The sequence below is a fragment of the Dendrobates tinctorius genome, unplaced genomic scaffold (genome assembly GCF_039654945.1).
Source record: "Dendrobates tinctorius isolate UK_male_01 unplaced genomic scaffold, ASM3965494v1 ptg000250l, whole genome shotgun sequence".
NCBI classification, from domain to species: domain Eukaryota; kingdom Metazoa; phylum Chordata; class Amphibia; order Anura; family Dendrobatidae; genus Dendrobates; species Dendrobates tinctorius.
Genome location: NW_027361917.1, coordinates 60,027,694 through 60,044,327, shown reverse-complemented (window position 1 = coordinate 60,044,327; position 16,634 = coordinate 60,027,694). Strand labels below are relative to the sequence as shown.

At 41.1% G+C, this 16,634-nt stretch overlaps 1 protein-coding gene across 5 annotated transcripts in view; it reads left to right on the top strand.

Annotated features, from left to right (window-relative positions):
- ADGRG6 (adhesion G protein-coupled receptor G6) overlaps positions 1-16,634 on the top strand; it is a 233,546-nt gene that overhangs the window by 183,660 nt on the left and 33,252 nt on the right. For all 5 annotated transcript variants that reach the window (XM_073557709.1, XM_073557708.1, XM_073557706.1 and 2 more), the window contains 3 exons: positions 3,010-3,138; positions 5,038-5,083; positions 13,810-13,919. In XM_073557709.1, the coding sequence (XP_073413810.1) occupies positions 3,010-3,138; positions 5,038-5,083; positions 13,810-13,919 (285 nt within the window). The remainder of the gene's footprint in view (positions 1-3,009; positions 3,139-5,037; positions 5,084-13,809; positions 13,920-16,634) is intronic.

The following is a 16,634-nucleotide window of genomic DNA, read 5'->3' as shown; positions in this document are numbered from 1 at the left end:
GGACGTTCTCGCACGATCAGCGATAACCAGCGGGGTATCGGTCGGAGGTAAGTATCAGACACAGCGATATCGCTTAGTGTGACAGGCCCTTAAATGTATAGTTTACATGGCTGCCTACTGCATCAATTATCAATATCAGTATCAATAAAAAATATCAATGGAGAAGAATGAGAAGATTGGGATGCAGCTGTAAACAAGGCTGTAAAATGTTGTAGCAAGGGAGCAAAATGTCATATCGATCCCAAAATGCTGGAAAAACATTATCTTCCTGCAAAAAAAATAAGGAACACGCAGTTCCGGCAACAGAAAAATGAAATCATCACAGGTCTCGGAAAATAGCAATACAACCCCCAAAAGATTATTTTTCAAACTCCTAATTATTTTTCACCACTAAAATAAAAGGAAAAACTAGACATGTTGGGTATTGCCATAATCGTACTGATGTTGTGCAGAATCATATTTTGAGGTCATTTTACCACAAAATGTACACAGTAAGAACAATTCCCAAAAACAATGTCAGACGTGTGTCTTTTTCACATTTTCTCCCCACTTGGAATTTTTTCCCAATTTTCCTGTACACTATGTGGTAATATGAATGGTGTATTTCAGTACAACTCTTCCCGTAAACAAGTCCTCATATGTCTGCATGGTCAGAAAAATAAAAAAAAGTATGGCTCTGAGACAAAGGTGAGGAAAAAATGAAAATGCCAAAACGGAAATTGGCCGCATCGTGAAGGGGTTAAGGACGACCAATATCTTATTTTGCTGACCTGAGATATAGTCTTTAACCCTACTGGCACTGTGGCTGTGTGGCCTCAGAGTCTGTCTGCTATAGTGTTCAGGTATCAGAAACAATTTTAGTGGTAAAAATATAATTTTTAATTACCGTAATTTCATTTTGCAATAATTCCTGAAAAGCCCCTGAAGGGTTAAAAAACTACCTTACAGCAGGTTTGGATCTGTTGAGGGGTGCTGTTTTTAAAATGGTATTGCTTATGTGGGTTTTCCAAAATGTACAGTAGGTCCCCCAAAGTCACTTGAATACTGCATAGATCCCTTAAAAATACATTTTTTTTTATTTCTTTGAGAATCTGAAAAATTGCTGATAATTTTTGAAAACTTCTAACATTATTTAACAAAATTAAAATACATTTGTGAAATGGTGTAAATGTAAAGTAGACATAACTATTTTGTGTTTTATGACTATCTTGGTAAATGAAGATATGGAGAATTTGTGGATGCTTTTGTTCGCTGCCGATTATTGAAGACGTCAGTTATCAGGAATTTATTGATCATGATGTTTTTATTCAACGCGTTTTGAATTGACAAGCACTTCTTCCTCAGGAATCCACAAATTCTCTATATCTTCATTTCACTGCTTTGGCAACCCCTGGATCTGCAGCAGCTGACAAACTCTTCAAAAACGCATTAATTTATGGATCAGGTCACCACAGTGTTAGGCGTCAGGTTCCTGTCGCTGCACAGCATGAATTCTGAGCCTTGCCTTCTGCGGTCTCCCATTCCTCTCCGGCCGCAGAGGAGGCTGCTCAGCAGACTCGTCGATCCCAGAGCTCTGCTCAGACTAGCACTGTGGGTTTGGTTGCTGCTGCTACCTCTGGTCCAGCTATAGCAACGCATGCTGGTCAGCAGCGAGCTACTTCCAGGGACTAAGTCCTCCTTTCAGTCCACTGAACATGCCCGTGGGACGATCTCTCATTGGAGATCGGAGGTTACATGCTCAGGTCCTGCTCCTGCTCTGATTGGACCAACAGGAAGGCCCGGAAGGTCGTGGCTATAAAAGCCTCGTATGGCCGCCCCGCCATGCGCTATGATAGAGATTAACTCTTATTCTTATAGTGGTGTGTGTGATGATGGATGTATGAGACAGGTGAATGACTCATTATGACTCCCCTCCCTCGGGTGTGTATGAGTTAGGTCACAGAGTAGAGTCAGCACCTAGTACTGGTACTGCTTAGTGCCGCAGTGCTTTCAGCTCTCATCCATTAGTGCCAGTGGGCGCCAGTCAGCACAAGCACCACCATACCGCATGTGTAGCAGCGTCCGTCTTCACGGCACCATGCACAGATAGTGTGCATCAAGCTCAGGCTGGTTAGTGGTGACCGCATGTGCAGACGCAGTACACGCTCAGGGCGGTGGTCTAATGTTTGCTGCACCCTGTGATGGTTAACAGGGCACAGCTTTCCAGGGGGAACTTTCCCTGGCTCCGCAGTAGCGGTTCTGGGCGCTAGTGGGTCTAGAGGGGCACTGTTCTCGTGTGTCGGAAGCAGTGCCCTGTGACCACACACTAGCGCTCCTCTAGCCGTAGCCTGTGAGGTTTAAGCTTCGGCATCGGGTTCTGCGGACTCTGTGCAGTTACAGAGCCCACTTCCTATTACACCGGGTCAGTGGTTCCCCGCCGGTGTCCAGCAAGCGGTTTACTACACGCTGTCCGTTGTTGTATAGCAGCAGCATAACATCTCTGCACTGTTGACCCCGAGTTGCGATCGCACTTGCTTATATTTTATATTCAGTGCGATCTGCAACCCTAACACACAGTCTGATTTACTACTACTATAAAGTACAATGTGCCACAAAAATATAATTTCAGAATCACTGGGATATGTTGAAACATTCCCGAGTTTTTGATACAGAAAGTGACACATCCGATTTGAAAATTTTGGCCTGATCACAAAGGGGTATTCAGAGCATGCTACAGCCAATGCTGTTACAGGGAGACCCTGTGTAACACCACTGACATTTGCCATGGATTCATCGTAGCACATACTATTACATTCTATGTCGAAAAGAGGTTAACTAATATTTCTGATCATTGTATGTGGGCAATAAAGAGTCATTACACACGTTACAGTTTACAAGTACCAGTTGTATTCTGATATACATTTTGCAGATATAAAAGTAGGAGAGAGAAAATCTGTTACACTAATAGGATGCACAATTGGTAAATGTGTAAGATTTTAATAGAACATTTCTTGATGAACACATTAACAGGATTCTAAATTGAATGTTGAAAAGAAACAGAAGCTGAACAGTTATGTTGTTGCATGTAGCATTGGAAACATTTCTATTCGCGACCTTACAGATCCCGTCAAGATAACTGTTAAACACAAGAGCAGTCAAGTAAGTAATATTCACCTTTTCTGAGATTCTGAATTAGAATTTGTTGTAAAAAAAATAAAATTAAAAATAGTAGATTAGTAAAATTTTTGAATGTGTTCTTAAAAGAGTGTATTTGATACAACTTAGCTTGTATAGAAAGCAGTAAGGATCCCTGCAGCAAAGCTTCCACTATTATCTAAAATCTGGTGCCAGTTCTAATTAATCACTGGGGGAATCACATTTTTACTGGAGAATCAGACCTCAATGAGGGGTACCAAAACAGTTCTCCTTAAAAGAAATGCCAACCCCCAAAATTAAAACAGTTCAACTTTTCTGAACACAACCACAGATATTGTGGTGGATGAGGTCTATTAGTTACTGTAGAGTGGTGCATAAAGTCTATTAGTTACTGTAGCTTTAACTGACACAATGGGGAAGATTTATGAAATTGATTAAAATGAAAACTCATTGTAACCCACAGCAACCAGTCAATACAGCCCTTGTGATAGTTCTTTCCCATGTCCTGTTGTAATTGATTGATGAATAAAAGACAAAGTTAATAGGGACTTAACCTAGGGGAAGTTGGACAGTTTTCACTGCACCTTCCCACCACTCTGCCCAGTAGAGCTTACCAAATGACAAATGTAGAGTCATCAGAGCCAGGAACACCAAGAAAAGAATCATTTACAACAAAATGTAAAAAAAAATATGCCAGATATATCTCACCAAATTTGAGGGTTGGTTGCAGACAGTTCATTTTCATCAGTAGTAGAAAGGGCCTTAAAGGGGTATTTTCAAATTGTCTTATGAGGAGCACACAGCTTTCCAGTCTCTTTCACTTACTGGTTTCTGGTAGTAAGTTTTGATGAGTTGCAAACACATAAAGCTCAGCACAAATTCTGGTGTAACACATTTAACCATCACTGGTTTATTATGAAGTATACACTCTTATCACTCTATTTACATATAGAAACAACATAATTGATCAAGCACACAGCTAGGGATAGTGAGAGGTGTAATGAGGGCTGGTGAGCAGCCGATAGTTGGATTAATGATTTTACAAGATTTATTACAGCAGCTTGTCAGAGTGGGAAGGGGAAGGAGGTGAGCAGCTATCTTCTTTATAAAAATCAATAGGCTAGATAGAAGTAACTGGAATGTTAGGAGTTAACTTCTCTACTGGAATGTAACTGCTGCGCATTCTCAGCCATGTTTGGGCAGACACTAGTAGCCATGCTCTATTGAAACAAGCTGAACACCATGTGAGATAAAAGCTCTCATTGCAGAATAATGAAAGCAGAAAGAAAAATCTAGTCAATTGCGAATGCACTACTTTTCATGGTGTCTGAGAAAAGCAATTTAATCACATTAGAGTACCACTTTAAGGGTTTATGGAGAGTTCACTACTTTTTTATTGATGATATATTATTTAAATAGGTCATTAATATAAGATGAGTGGAGGTCCTATACTCGATGTCACCGCCAATCAGCTGTTTTTACCACCAGCTATGGTCAGATATACAATGTGTACAGTGTACATTGCTTAGTAGCTAGTAGCTATTGCCCAGTACTGTATATTAGCTCATATTTTTTGCCTACAAGACGAACCCTTGCATTGTCACTCAGAAGAATTCCATCACTTTGTCCAATCACAGCATCACAAATGCAACAGAACTGCAGTAAACTGTGGCCACCAGTCCTCCTGCATAAAATATTTATACAGTTCAATATAACAGTTGTACTTAGTATACTAAGGGATATTTGAGTAATACCTCACTAAAGTGGAAGTTCTTAAAAAGATAGACTGAAAATGAAAATACACCACACAGCGATAAGGGGACTCTAGATATGCTGTATATCATTTTGTCAGTTTAGACTTGCCTTTGCAAACATCTTGTTAAATGTCTCTTCTTCTTTTAGGAACATGGAGATCCAACCTGTGTGTTCTGGGATATAAACAAAAATGGTATGATGCACATTATTGTTATCTGTACCTGTTCTCACGACTTTTTAAGAGCCATAAATGTCCTCAGTTTACATAAATGTGCTAACATGGTGATTACACTGTTTAAAATTCAACCTCTTAAATTTTGATAATTATTTGAATGCCTCTCACGCACTATAGACATATATGTTTCATTGCTTTCCATTGTAAATACTTATATGCCCAAAAATGACTAAAGTATTCTCTGAGTGATGCCTTTATTGGCTAACCAGAAAAAAATAAATTTCCAAGCTTTCTGAGCACAGAGGCTCTTTCTTCAGACAGTTTACAAATGAATTAAAAAGATAAGAGCAGAACATTTAAGAGATATTACAACAGGACATTTATTCATGAGGTGGAAGTGGTGATGCCTCCTAAAGATAAGCCAAGGAAATCAAATTAGGTTTTTGTTACAAATGGAGGGGCAGGGGGGGAATGTTCTCTTAGTTATCTGGAATCCGTCTGATGGAGGTATGACTTGAATCAATGTAGTGAGACATAAATCCAGGTGTTAAATGGAGTCTCAGTGTCAAAGAATTGAAGGAATTGACCAGCCTTAATAGATTGAATTACCAAATTCTTCTCTGTCTGTCATCCTTAAAATGACCTTTTAGTATTAAGACTTTTAGGCTGTGTGCCCACAATGCGATTTTTAAGCGTTTTTGCAGCAATTTATGGCGCGAAAACGCTGCAAAAACGTTTAAAAATCGTGTACAGAACGCCCCCCATGCATTCCTATGGCATTCCGCACATGCTGTGCTAATGCTGCGCATTTTTCCAGAGCGGAATCGCATCGCGGAAAAAAATGCAGCATGGTCATTCTTTTGTGCGGAATCACAAAGAATTGCCGCGATTCCACACCCATAGGAATGCATGAGAATCGCTTACTTTACCATGCGGGAAGTTAAGCGTCTCATGTGCGGTTGGTACCCACGGTGTGGAGGAGAGGAGACTGTCCTCCAGGCCCTGGGTACCATACCCCTGTAAAAAAAAGAATAAAAAATAAAAAATCGGGGTACATTTACCTTCCAACGTCCCGCGCTGCATTCCCGGCCTAAGCGTTTCCAGTAATACCTTGCAGCAAGGTGATGACGTAGTCTCGCGTGACTCTAGCGGTCTCGCGAGATCGCTATAGTGACGCGAGACCAACGTCATCACAGGTCTCGCAAGGCATTACTGGGAACGCTGTGGCCCGGGATGGCAGCGCGGGACGTCGGAAGGTAAATATACCCCGATTTTTTATTTTTTACATTTTATCTTTTACTATTGATGCCGCATAGGCAGCCTCAATAGTAAAAAGCTGGTCACACTTGTCAAACACTATGTTTGACGAGTGTGACCAACCTGTCAATCAATTTCCAAGCAATGCCGCAAATCGCTTGGAAAGTGTTTGAGAAAATCGCGGCAAAATCGCGAACAGAATCGCGGTAAAATCGCGCGGGGAAAAAAACGCGCGATTTCTGGGAAGGAGTCCGGTTTTTCATGTGCGTTTTAAAACGCAACGTGGGCACATAGCCTTACAGTGTCCAGGTCCAGAGAAATGTTTTCCCACAGGTGTGACCAGCTCATTCTTAATTGTGTACTGTGCATATTCATTCTTTTTTGTAGGTTTTGTATGGTTTTCCCCAATATAGATGCCTCCAGGGCACTTTGTACATTGTATCATGTACACCACATTGGAGGATGATTTCAGTATCTTATCTTTAGGAGGCATCACCCCTTCTACCTCATGAATAAATGTCCTGCTATAATATCTCTTAAATGTTGTGCTCTTAGCTTTTTAATATATTTATAAACCTGCCTGATGAAGGAACCCCTGTGCTCTGAATGCTTGTAAACATATATTATTTTCTGGTTAGCCAATAAAGGTATCACTCTGAGAATACTTTTGTCATCGTTTGGCATAAAAGTATTTACATCGATTTTTCTGGCTAACGCGGTACCACAATATCATTTTTATTGTACATCATTGTTTTCCACTAGAAACTCTCAAAATTATGCTATAATCATAAGCAGCAATTGAGCACACATGTCTGTTTGGGTAATACCTTTTTGCTAGAAATGTATGACTTAGGTATCCTATGATTTTCTACACTGCGTGAAAAACTCTTCTCCCTTTAAGCTTGCTCGAAGTTAAAGCATGAACAAATTGTTTGCACTCCCTGTCCTCCTGCCCCAGAAAACTACTACTTTGCAGCTAAATTTCACAAAGGGTTTGAAGAAGAAAAACCATACCAAACCCAGACAGAACAATGTATGTGAAACACATAGCCAAAATAATTTCATATTTCTATGTTTGCATAGCTAAATATTTTAAGGATGCACAAAAATGGTAATCATTCATGGCTATGCATACACTTAAGCATAAAGGGAACCTAACACCTGATTCATGCTACCCAAACCGTTGGCAGCATAAATCAGATCCTTTCTACATAATTGCAGACAGGTATGTCTTTCTCTGTAATGCTGGAGTGTTTCAGACAAAAATGTACCTTTCTCCAATCGTGCAGTCAGGATCTTTTTCATACTGCCAGCATGAATAAGGTGTCAGGTTCCTTTTAAACTTAAGGTTAAGGTTCTTAGAATTTCATTTCTTTGGCAAAAATAACTCAAGGATCCCAAATATCCACATGTATTTTGAACCTGGATGCTCAGCCACGTTCCAAAAAAGCCCACAAAAATTGCACTCAAAATTAAGTAAGAAGAACTCATCTAATAATAGGATGAGCCGAACGCAGAAAAGAAACAATAGTCAATCCCTTCTTTTAAAAAAAAATCTTTGGAAAGGCCGCAGCACTATCACTGCAAATACTGTACAATAACATTGGCCCTAAAGACCACAGATGGGAGTGGGCAAGTTGATGTGATTATGATAACTTTCCTACTATTGTGCTCTGTATCTGTAGCTAAAGATTTTATTTTACAAAGTACATGTTAGTTTTGATCTTTTGTAACTATGAGTTTGTAGTAATTGATTGCATGTTGATACATGATCCTTGTACAGGGTGGGCCATTTATATAGTGTGGTGTAGTAACCACTGTGTCCGCTAGTGGGGGCACTGTGTGGATGTCCCAGGAGAAAGGATGAATGGCAGAATACTGAATGGCCATTATGTATCTCAAAGTGGGTGGCTTTGAGATGGAGACTTATGTGTTGATCAGCAGTGATACTGCTGAGGTGCTGCTTTAATGTGACAGGGAGAAGTCTCCAAGTAACTAGTGAGATGAGCGGCCAGTTACCTACAAACCCACCCAGGGGGTGTGTTTAAAGAACACTGTTGTAAAGAGTGTGAGTAGTTGAAGGACCTGTGATGAGGTCATAGTCATGTGACCCGGTGGGTGTGGCTATGGACCATATAATGTGGCCAGGGTAGGTCACATGGGGTGAATGCTGGGACCTGGTTGGTCCAGTGTGGAAGGTTCCATCTGAGTGAGATGGGGCTGCCTTCTGACAGCAAGGGAACGCTGTGTTAATGGTTGCACATGCCTGAGAATTCCCTGGAGGGAATGGACGTCTGCAGCATAGAGAAAGAACCATGAGTGAACCTTGATGGGTGAGATAACTGAGAGGCTGAAGAGCCTGAGTAATGGACATTGTGTAACCTGTGTGACCACAGGCTTAGCAGAGTGAAGCTCTGACATGGACGCTATGCTGATTATATGATCTTTATGTTACTGCTGTGGGTGTATGATGTTGAATAAACCGCATGGACTGTTTTGGTTTAATGGAAAACCTGTGCCGGATGTGATTTATTCGCTGCCTAGCGAGTATCCCCTACCCGAATGACAGTGCTACCTCACAATAGATACACCTAAAATAAAGGGAATGGTTGGTGACCCAGATCGGCGCACTGAATTTGCAGAATGGGCAAAACAAAAATTGGAACAGTAGCCGCAGTGTTAGGCGGTGGGATTCTTCCTCTGCACAGGTTAGATCCCAAGCTGTGTCTTCTAATGCGGTCTCCCATCCAGTCTCGACTGCAGTGGGTCCTGCTCAGCAGAGACATCGGTCTCAGCGTATTGCTCAGACCCATTCTGAGCGATTGATTGCTGCTGCCTCTCCAGGTTCAGCTATAGCAATCAGCAGCAAAAAGCGGCAAGCGTTCGTTCCTGGGACTAAGTCCGGGTTTTGCCCTACTGAGCATGCTCGTGACGTGGTGATCTCTCATTGGTGGTCGGCGGTCAGCTGCTCAGGTCCTCAAGCGAGTCTGGATTGGCCCACCAGCAAGGTCCTGGCAGATTGGGATCTATAAAAGGATTTCACAGCTGCAAGTCCATGCGCTATTATAGACCATGTGGTGTGTTTTGTATGCATGTCTCTGGTGAATGACTCCCTATATTTCCCCTTCCCTTGGCTGTGCATGTGTTTAGGGCCGGTCCCATACTAAGCTTACCCTGGCTCCTCCGGTTAGGAGGAGTGTGCATGTATCATTCAGCCCAGTCAGCTAGTGCCTAGGCTGACAGTGTAGGAAGGAGGTTGAGTCCCTAACTTGCGTCAGCGCCAACTAGTGGCGTCGCTTATGCAATGTCATGCGTGTTGTGGGTCTGGTTTGACTCTAACCCCAGCGTTCTAGGGGCTGAGCCATAGAGACCTCACTAGCGTCATCCCTGCTGTGCTCTGTGACATTTAACAGGGAACAGCGCTGTTAGTTCTATTATTTGCCTACCGGTCTGTGGCGTAACAGAGTGCTCTTATTTGGCTACTGTTCACACAGTGCGATGGTTAACACTGTGCTTAAATTGCCATAGTGCCACCTTTCCGTTCACCATTATTCTCACTAGCTGCAGTTTTCCATCTCTGCATGGTGGACCCTGGGTTATGAAAGCACTTTATCTTTATATTTTATTTAGTGTGTTCCGCAAACCCTAACACTCAGTTTACATAGAACATTATATTCAGTGATGAGGCAAACTTTTTTGGGTGGGCCATTTATATGGATACACCTAAATAAAATGGGAATGGTGACACTTTTCTTGCGTAGGGTGTCTTGTATTGAAATCTGCTGCAATGACCCGGGTACTGCATTCACCAGACATCAACACAATTTCTATCCGCTCCTCACGTGTTAACCTCTGCGACATGTCAATGGCTGTAAACAAAGAAAAACTTGTAAATAACTCATGAAAGAATAAAGATATGTTAAAACCAAGCACACCATTGTTTTTCTCCTGAAATTCTCAATAAGTGTGATGTGTCACATGACCCTCTTCCCATTGAAAAAAAAAGTTGGATCCAAAATGGTCGACTTCAAAATGGCCACCATGGTCACCACCCATCTTGAAAAGTTTTTCCCCTCCCATATACTAACGTGCCACAAACAGGAAGTTGATATCACCAAACATTCCCATTTTATTTAGGTGTATTCATATAAATGGCCCACCCTGTACAATAAAATATGGATATATGTTTGCGCGCAGTAGTCCTACGATTGTTATACAACCCCTGGCAAAAATGATGGAATCACCGGCCTTGGAGGATGTTCATTAGGGTGACCGCAAAAAATCGATGTCGGAATTTTGTCCGTCTGGACCCCACAAAACGATTCCCCTTTCCAGATATTGAGATAGCCAAAATTTGAGCTCGATCAAACGACGTTAACCCGTGCCGCTCGTCGCTCAAAGTTTGAAAAAATCCAAATTGAGGTATTTTAAGATTTAGGTATTTTGCATAGTCTGTTAGACTATAAAGAATGTGACAACAATATTGCAGAAATAGCCCTGACCAAATTTTCGAACCATTTGTGGTATTTGAATGCAGAGTTGGTGGGATTATCGTTTTTTGATCCCACCATTACAGACAATGAAAAGTTGTTAATGGCTAATAAATTGCTCAGTATCACAGATGAACCATCAGAGCACGCTAGGGTTGTAAATCCAAAAGTTAGGAAAGAAAAATTAAAAGAGGTAGGAAGTAACCGACTTTAACGACCTTCTGACAAAAGATGAAGAACAAAAGCAATATGTCCTGCAAGTTGTAAGCAAATGCCGAGCATTATATTCTGATGTTTCAAAAACTACTTTAACAAAAGCTCTAGAATAGATTAGATAACTATGTAAAATTATCAACTCATGTAGGTTAGCGTGCTCTGATGGTTCATCTGTGCTACTGAGCAATTTATTAGCCATTAACAACTTTTCATTGTCTGTAATGGTGGGATCAAAAAACGATAATCCCACCAACTCTGCATTCAAATACCACAAATGGTTCGAAAATTTGGTCAGGGCTATTTCTGCAATGTTGTTGTCACATTCTTTATAGTCTAACAGACTATGCAAAATACCTAGATCTTAAAATACCTCAATTTAGATTTTTTCAAACTTTGAGCGACGAGCGGCACGGGTTAACGTTGTTTGATCGAGCTCAAATTTTGGCTATCTCAATATCTGGAAAGGGGAATCGTTTTGTAGGGTCCAGACGAACAAGATTCTGACATTTTTTCCCCCCATATGAGATCCGGTCACCCTAATGTTCATTCAGTTGTTTAATTTTGTAGAAAAAAAGCAGATCACAGACATGGCACAAAACTAAAGTAATTTCAAATGGCAACTTTCTGGCTTTACGAAACACTAAAAGAAATCAAGAACAAAAAATGTAGTCAGTAATGGTTACTTTTTTAGACCAAGCAGAGGGGAAAAATTATGGAATCACTCAATTCTGTGGGAAAAAATTATGGAATCATTTTCATTCCCAAAACTAACACCTGCATCAAATTAGATCTGCTTGTTAGTCTGCATCTAAAAAGGAGTGATCACACCTTGGAGAGCTGTTGCACCAAGTGGACTGACATGAATCATGGCTCCAACACGAGAGATGTCAGTTGAAAAAAAGGAGAGGATTATCAAACTCTTAAAATAAGGTAAATCATCACGCAATGTTGCAAAAGATGTTGGTTGTTCACAGTCAGTTGTGTCTAAAATCTGGACCAAATACAAACAACATGGGAAGGTTGTTAAAGGCAAACATACTGGTAGAACAAGGAAGACATCAAAGCGTCAAGACCGGAAACTTAAAGCAATATGTCTACAAAAAAGGAAATGCACAACAAAACAAATGAGGAACGAATGGGAGAAAACTGGAGTCAACGTCTGTGACCGAACTGTAAGAAACCGCCTAAAGGAAATATGATTTACATACAAAAAAGCTAAATGAAAGCCATCATTAACACCTAAACAGAAAAAAACAAGGTTACAATGGGCTAAGGAAAAACAATTGTGGACCTCTAGATGACTAGATGAAAGTCATATTTAGTGATGAATCGCAAATCTGCATTGGACAAGGTGATGATACTGGAATTTTTGTTTGATGCCGTTCCAATGAGATTTATTAAGATGAATGCCTGAAGAGAACATGCAAATTTCCACAGTCATTGATGATATAGGGCTGCATGTCAAGTAAAGGCACTGGGGAGATGGCTGTCATTATATCTTCAATAAATGCACAAGTTTATGTTGATATTTTGGACACTTATCCCATCAATTGAAAGGATGTTTGGGGATGATGAAATAATTTTTAAAGATAATAATGCATCCTGTCATAGAGCAAAAACTGTGCAAACATTCCTTAAAAAGAGACACATAAGGTCAGTCATGGCCTGCAAATAGTCCGGATCTCAATCCAATTGAAAATCTTTGGTGGAAGTTGAAGAAAATGGTCCATGACAAGGCTCCAACCTGCAAAGCTGATCTGGCAACAGCAATCAGAGAAAGTTGGAGCCAGATTGATGAAGAGTAATGTTTGACACTCATTGAGTCCATGTCTCAGAGACTTCAAGCTGTTATAAAAGCCAGAGGTGGTGCAACAAAATAATAGTGATGTGTTGGAATGTTTTGTTTGTTTGTTTTTCATGATTCCATATTTTTTTCCCACAGAATTGAGTGACTCCATAATTTTTCCCCTCTGCTTGGTCTAAACAAGTAACCATTACTGACTACCACATTTTTTGTTCTGGATTTCTCTTAGTGTTTCTTAAAGCCAGAAAGTTGCCATTTGAAATGACTTTAGTTTTATGTCATGTCTGTGATCTGCTTTTTTTCTACAAAATTAAACAACTGAATGAACATCCTCCAAGGCCGGTGATTCCATAATTTTTGCCAAGGGTTGTATTGGCCAATGTTTTGTGTTAAATATTGTATTAGATCAGCCTAAACAGTGCCTGAAGTGTCCTCTTACATGGGGGAGATATTGGTGCTAGATTTCCATCCAACTCTATTAATTACAAATTTTATAAAGTATTTTTGTTTTATAAAATAATACGGATAGTTAATATAAATACCAGGCTAATAGTGGTATATAAATATATGCACTTCAATCAGCAAAATTACAAAATAGAATTCCAAAAACAAATCCATGATCTAACTTCTTTTATTTCAATTTATGTTCCTCTTATTTTACTCATTAAGTCCTTTCACGTCCCATTATCGTATGGTTAACAATCCATTTCATAAAATATCACTATCCCCTTTACAACCCCATGTCTAAGGTGTAAGCAAGTGATTAAATCAACTAAACTCTGAATATCCGCCAAGGAAATGGACAGTTTATTCTTTACTACTTAGTATAAAGAATGCTGTGCTTAACATAAATATAATAAAATCTGAAACAATAACATAAGATATGATCCTTGCTTCTTTATGTAACTTTCACAATCTTGTTTTCTCAGTTGTAACAAATCCTTAACGACCGATTATTCATTCTTACTTTTCAACAGCTGGCAATGGTGGCTGGAGCCAATCTGGCTGCAGGGTTTTGATAAATGAATCCAATGCGAATGAGACTGTCTGTCTATGCAGTCACCTCACACATTTTGGTATTCTGATGGTAAGTACGTCCATGAGCCTTTTTTTTTATAATTTTGTTATAAATATGAATTATTATTCATATATGGTAATTAAAGTGTAAAAAATTGTTTGTTTTGAGAATATATTACATCATGTTTACTATGTGTTTTTTTTCCCAGTAAACAAGATTTATGTGGTCTTTTTCAATTGATGAAATCATGGAATTTAAGAGAAATGTTTGAAAAGTAGACACAAGTTGTCTCAAATGTCCACCAATTAGAGTTGAGCGATACCAGCCGATACTTGAAAATATCGGATCGGAATGGATCGGCCGATCTTAAAAAAAAGTATCGGTATCGCCGATTCCGATACCGGGAACCAATGCAAGTCAATGGGGCCAAAATATCGGAATTAAAAAAAAACCTTTCTTTCCTTGTAGGTTAATTCTACATGAAGAAAAACAACTAAGAATAATGTAGAATGTATTGTGGGAGGTGGAGGAGACATTAAAGCCATAGAGGTTTAGCCCAATCAAATGGAATAGCAGGAATTAAACTTTTTTTTTAAAGACGTTAGGAGTTACAAAGATATTGACTATGTTAGCCTCATTTATATTTTGCCAGACATGTATGTCTTCTTCTTCTTTCTTCTTTCTTCTTCTTTCTTCTTCTTCTTCTTCCTTTTTTTACCTTCTTCTTCTTCTTCTTATTCCTTTTTTTATATTCTTCTTCTTCTTCTTCTTCCTTTTTTTACATTCTTCTACTTCCTTTTTTTTCATTCTTCTTCTTATTCCTTTTTTTCATTCTTCTTCTTCCTTTTTTTAAATTCTTCTACTTCCTTTTTTTACATTCTTCTTCTTCTTCCTTTTCTTACATTCTTCATATTCTTCTTATTCAACAATTATTATTCTACATATTCAACTTCTTCATCTTCTTCCTATTCTTCTTCATCATATTCTTGTTTGTGTCAGGCATTCCTGTAGTTGTTATCTAGAAAAGTTAGAAGTTTACACCTTCCGTTCTGCCTGTCACAAAAGATTTACAACAGGATTTGTCCGCGTTCAGTTTGGCCTGCAGCAGCAGGCCTTTTCCAGGGGCACCACGAGGAGGAACGGACTCACCCCCATACACTGCTTAGTCTTCTTCTGCTTATAAATAAGATAATATCATTTGCTAAGAGTATTAGTCTTATGCTTAATGTTCTTCTGCTTTGTTTTTTTATGCTTCTTTGTCTTCTCTCTCTTGTTGTTCTGCATCTTGGTGGTTGTCTTCCTGTTCTTTGTCCTCTTGAACCAGCTGACGGTACTGGCACCCGGAGGGGCAGCAGAAGGAACAAGAGCCAATGGCACTACCGAGGACCAGCTGACGGTGCTGGAACCCGGTTACTAAGCAGGAGGTACCTGTGCTACAAAGCACTACCAAGGACCAGCAGACGTTGCCGGAACTCGGATACCGAGATGGAGGCACCTAGGCCAAAGGCTCTGACGAGAACCAGCTGACGGTGCTGGAACCCGGAGGGGTAGCATAAGCTGCAAGAGCAAATGGAAATAGCGAGGACCAGCTGACAGTGCTGTCACCCGGAGGGGCAGCAGAAGGAATAAGAGCCAATGGCACAACCGAGGACCAGCTGACGGTGCTGGAACCCGGTTACTAAGCAGGAGGTACCTGTGCTACAAAGCACTACCAAGGACCAGCAGACGTTGCCGGAACTCGGATACCGAGATGGAGGCACCTAGGCCAAAGGCTCTGACGAGAACCAGCTGACGGTGCTAGAACCCGGAGGGGTAGCATAAGCTGCAAGAGCAAATGGAAATAGCGAGGACCAGCTGACAGTGCTGTCACCCGGAGGGGCAGCAGAAGGAATAAGAGCCAATGGCACAACCGAGGACCAGCTGACGGTGCTGGAACCCGGTTACTAAGCAGGAGGTACCTGTGCTACAAAGCACTACCAAGGACCAGCAGACGTTGCCGGAACTCGGATACCGAGATGGAGGCACCTAGGCCAAAGGCTCTGACGAGAACCAGCTGACGGTGCTGGAACCCGGAGGGGTAGCAGAAGTTACCCCTGAAAAGCAAAGTTGGCATGCCGCAAGCTGGCCGCAGTTACCGAATCACACAGTCCTACAGGGGGTGCTTGTCCTACTGGCACTACGGAACAAGCCTTTCTTACCAGAACCCGCAGTCCACATAGGAAGCACCTAAACTGCTGGCACCCTAGCCTCGGCTAACCCAACCGCAACACGACATGGCAACTTGGAGTGGCAAACTGACATTGACACTTCCCGGAAACAGCAGGCAGGGCTGGAACCAAGCTGGGCAGGAGGGAGTACCCGTGCCAAAGTCAGTTATGAGCAGCAACTGGCGATGTTGGAGCCCAGGACAAGCACTTAGCAGGCTGAGGCCTGATGTGCTGTCAATTGGGAGGCAGCAGGACAGATTGCCATCAAAACAGCAGGGGAACAGCTGACGTTACTGAACCCCACAAACACAGGAGCTAGTGTTTTACTCTGTGAAGACGGCACTTCCGAGCAACAACTGGCTGTGTTGAAGCCCAGGGACAAGCACGGAGCAGGCTGAGGCTGCATTGAAGAAATTTTAAGATCGGTTGTAGACTTCTACTAATTTTAACCAAGCTCCACTTAGGCCTGTGGCTTCACTGATTTTCGTATTTCCCCTGTCCTCCAACCCCGCCAGTTACAGCTCCGAAGTGGCGTCTGCACAATCCACACTTGTTCCTGTGTTACAGGTGTTCAGTC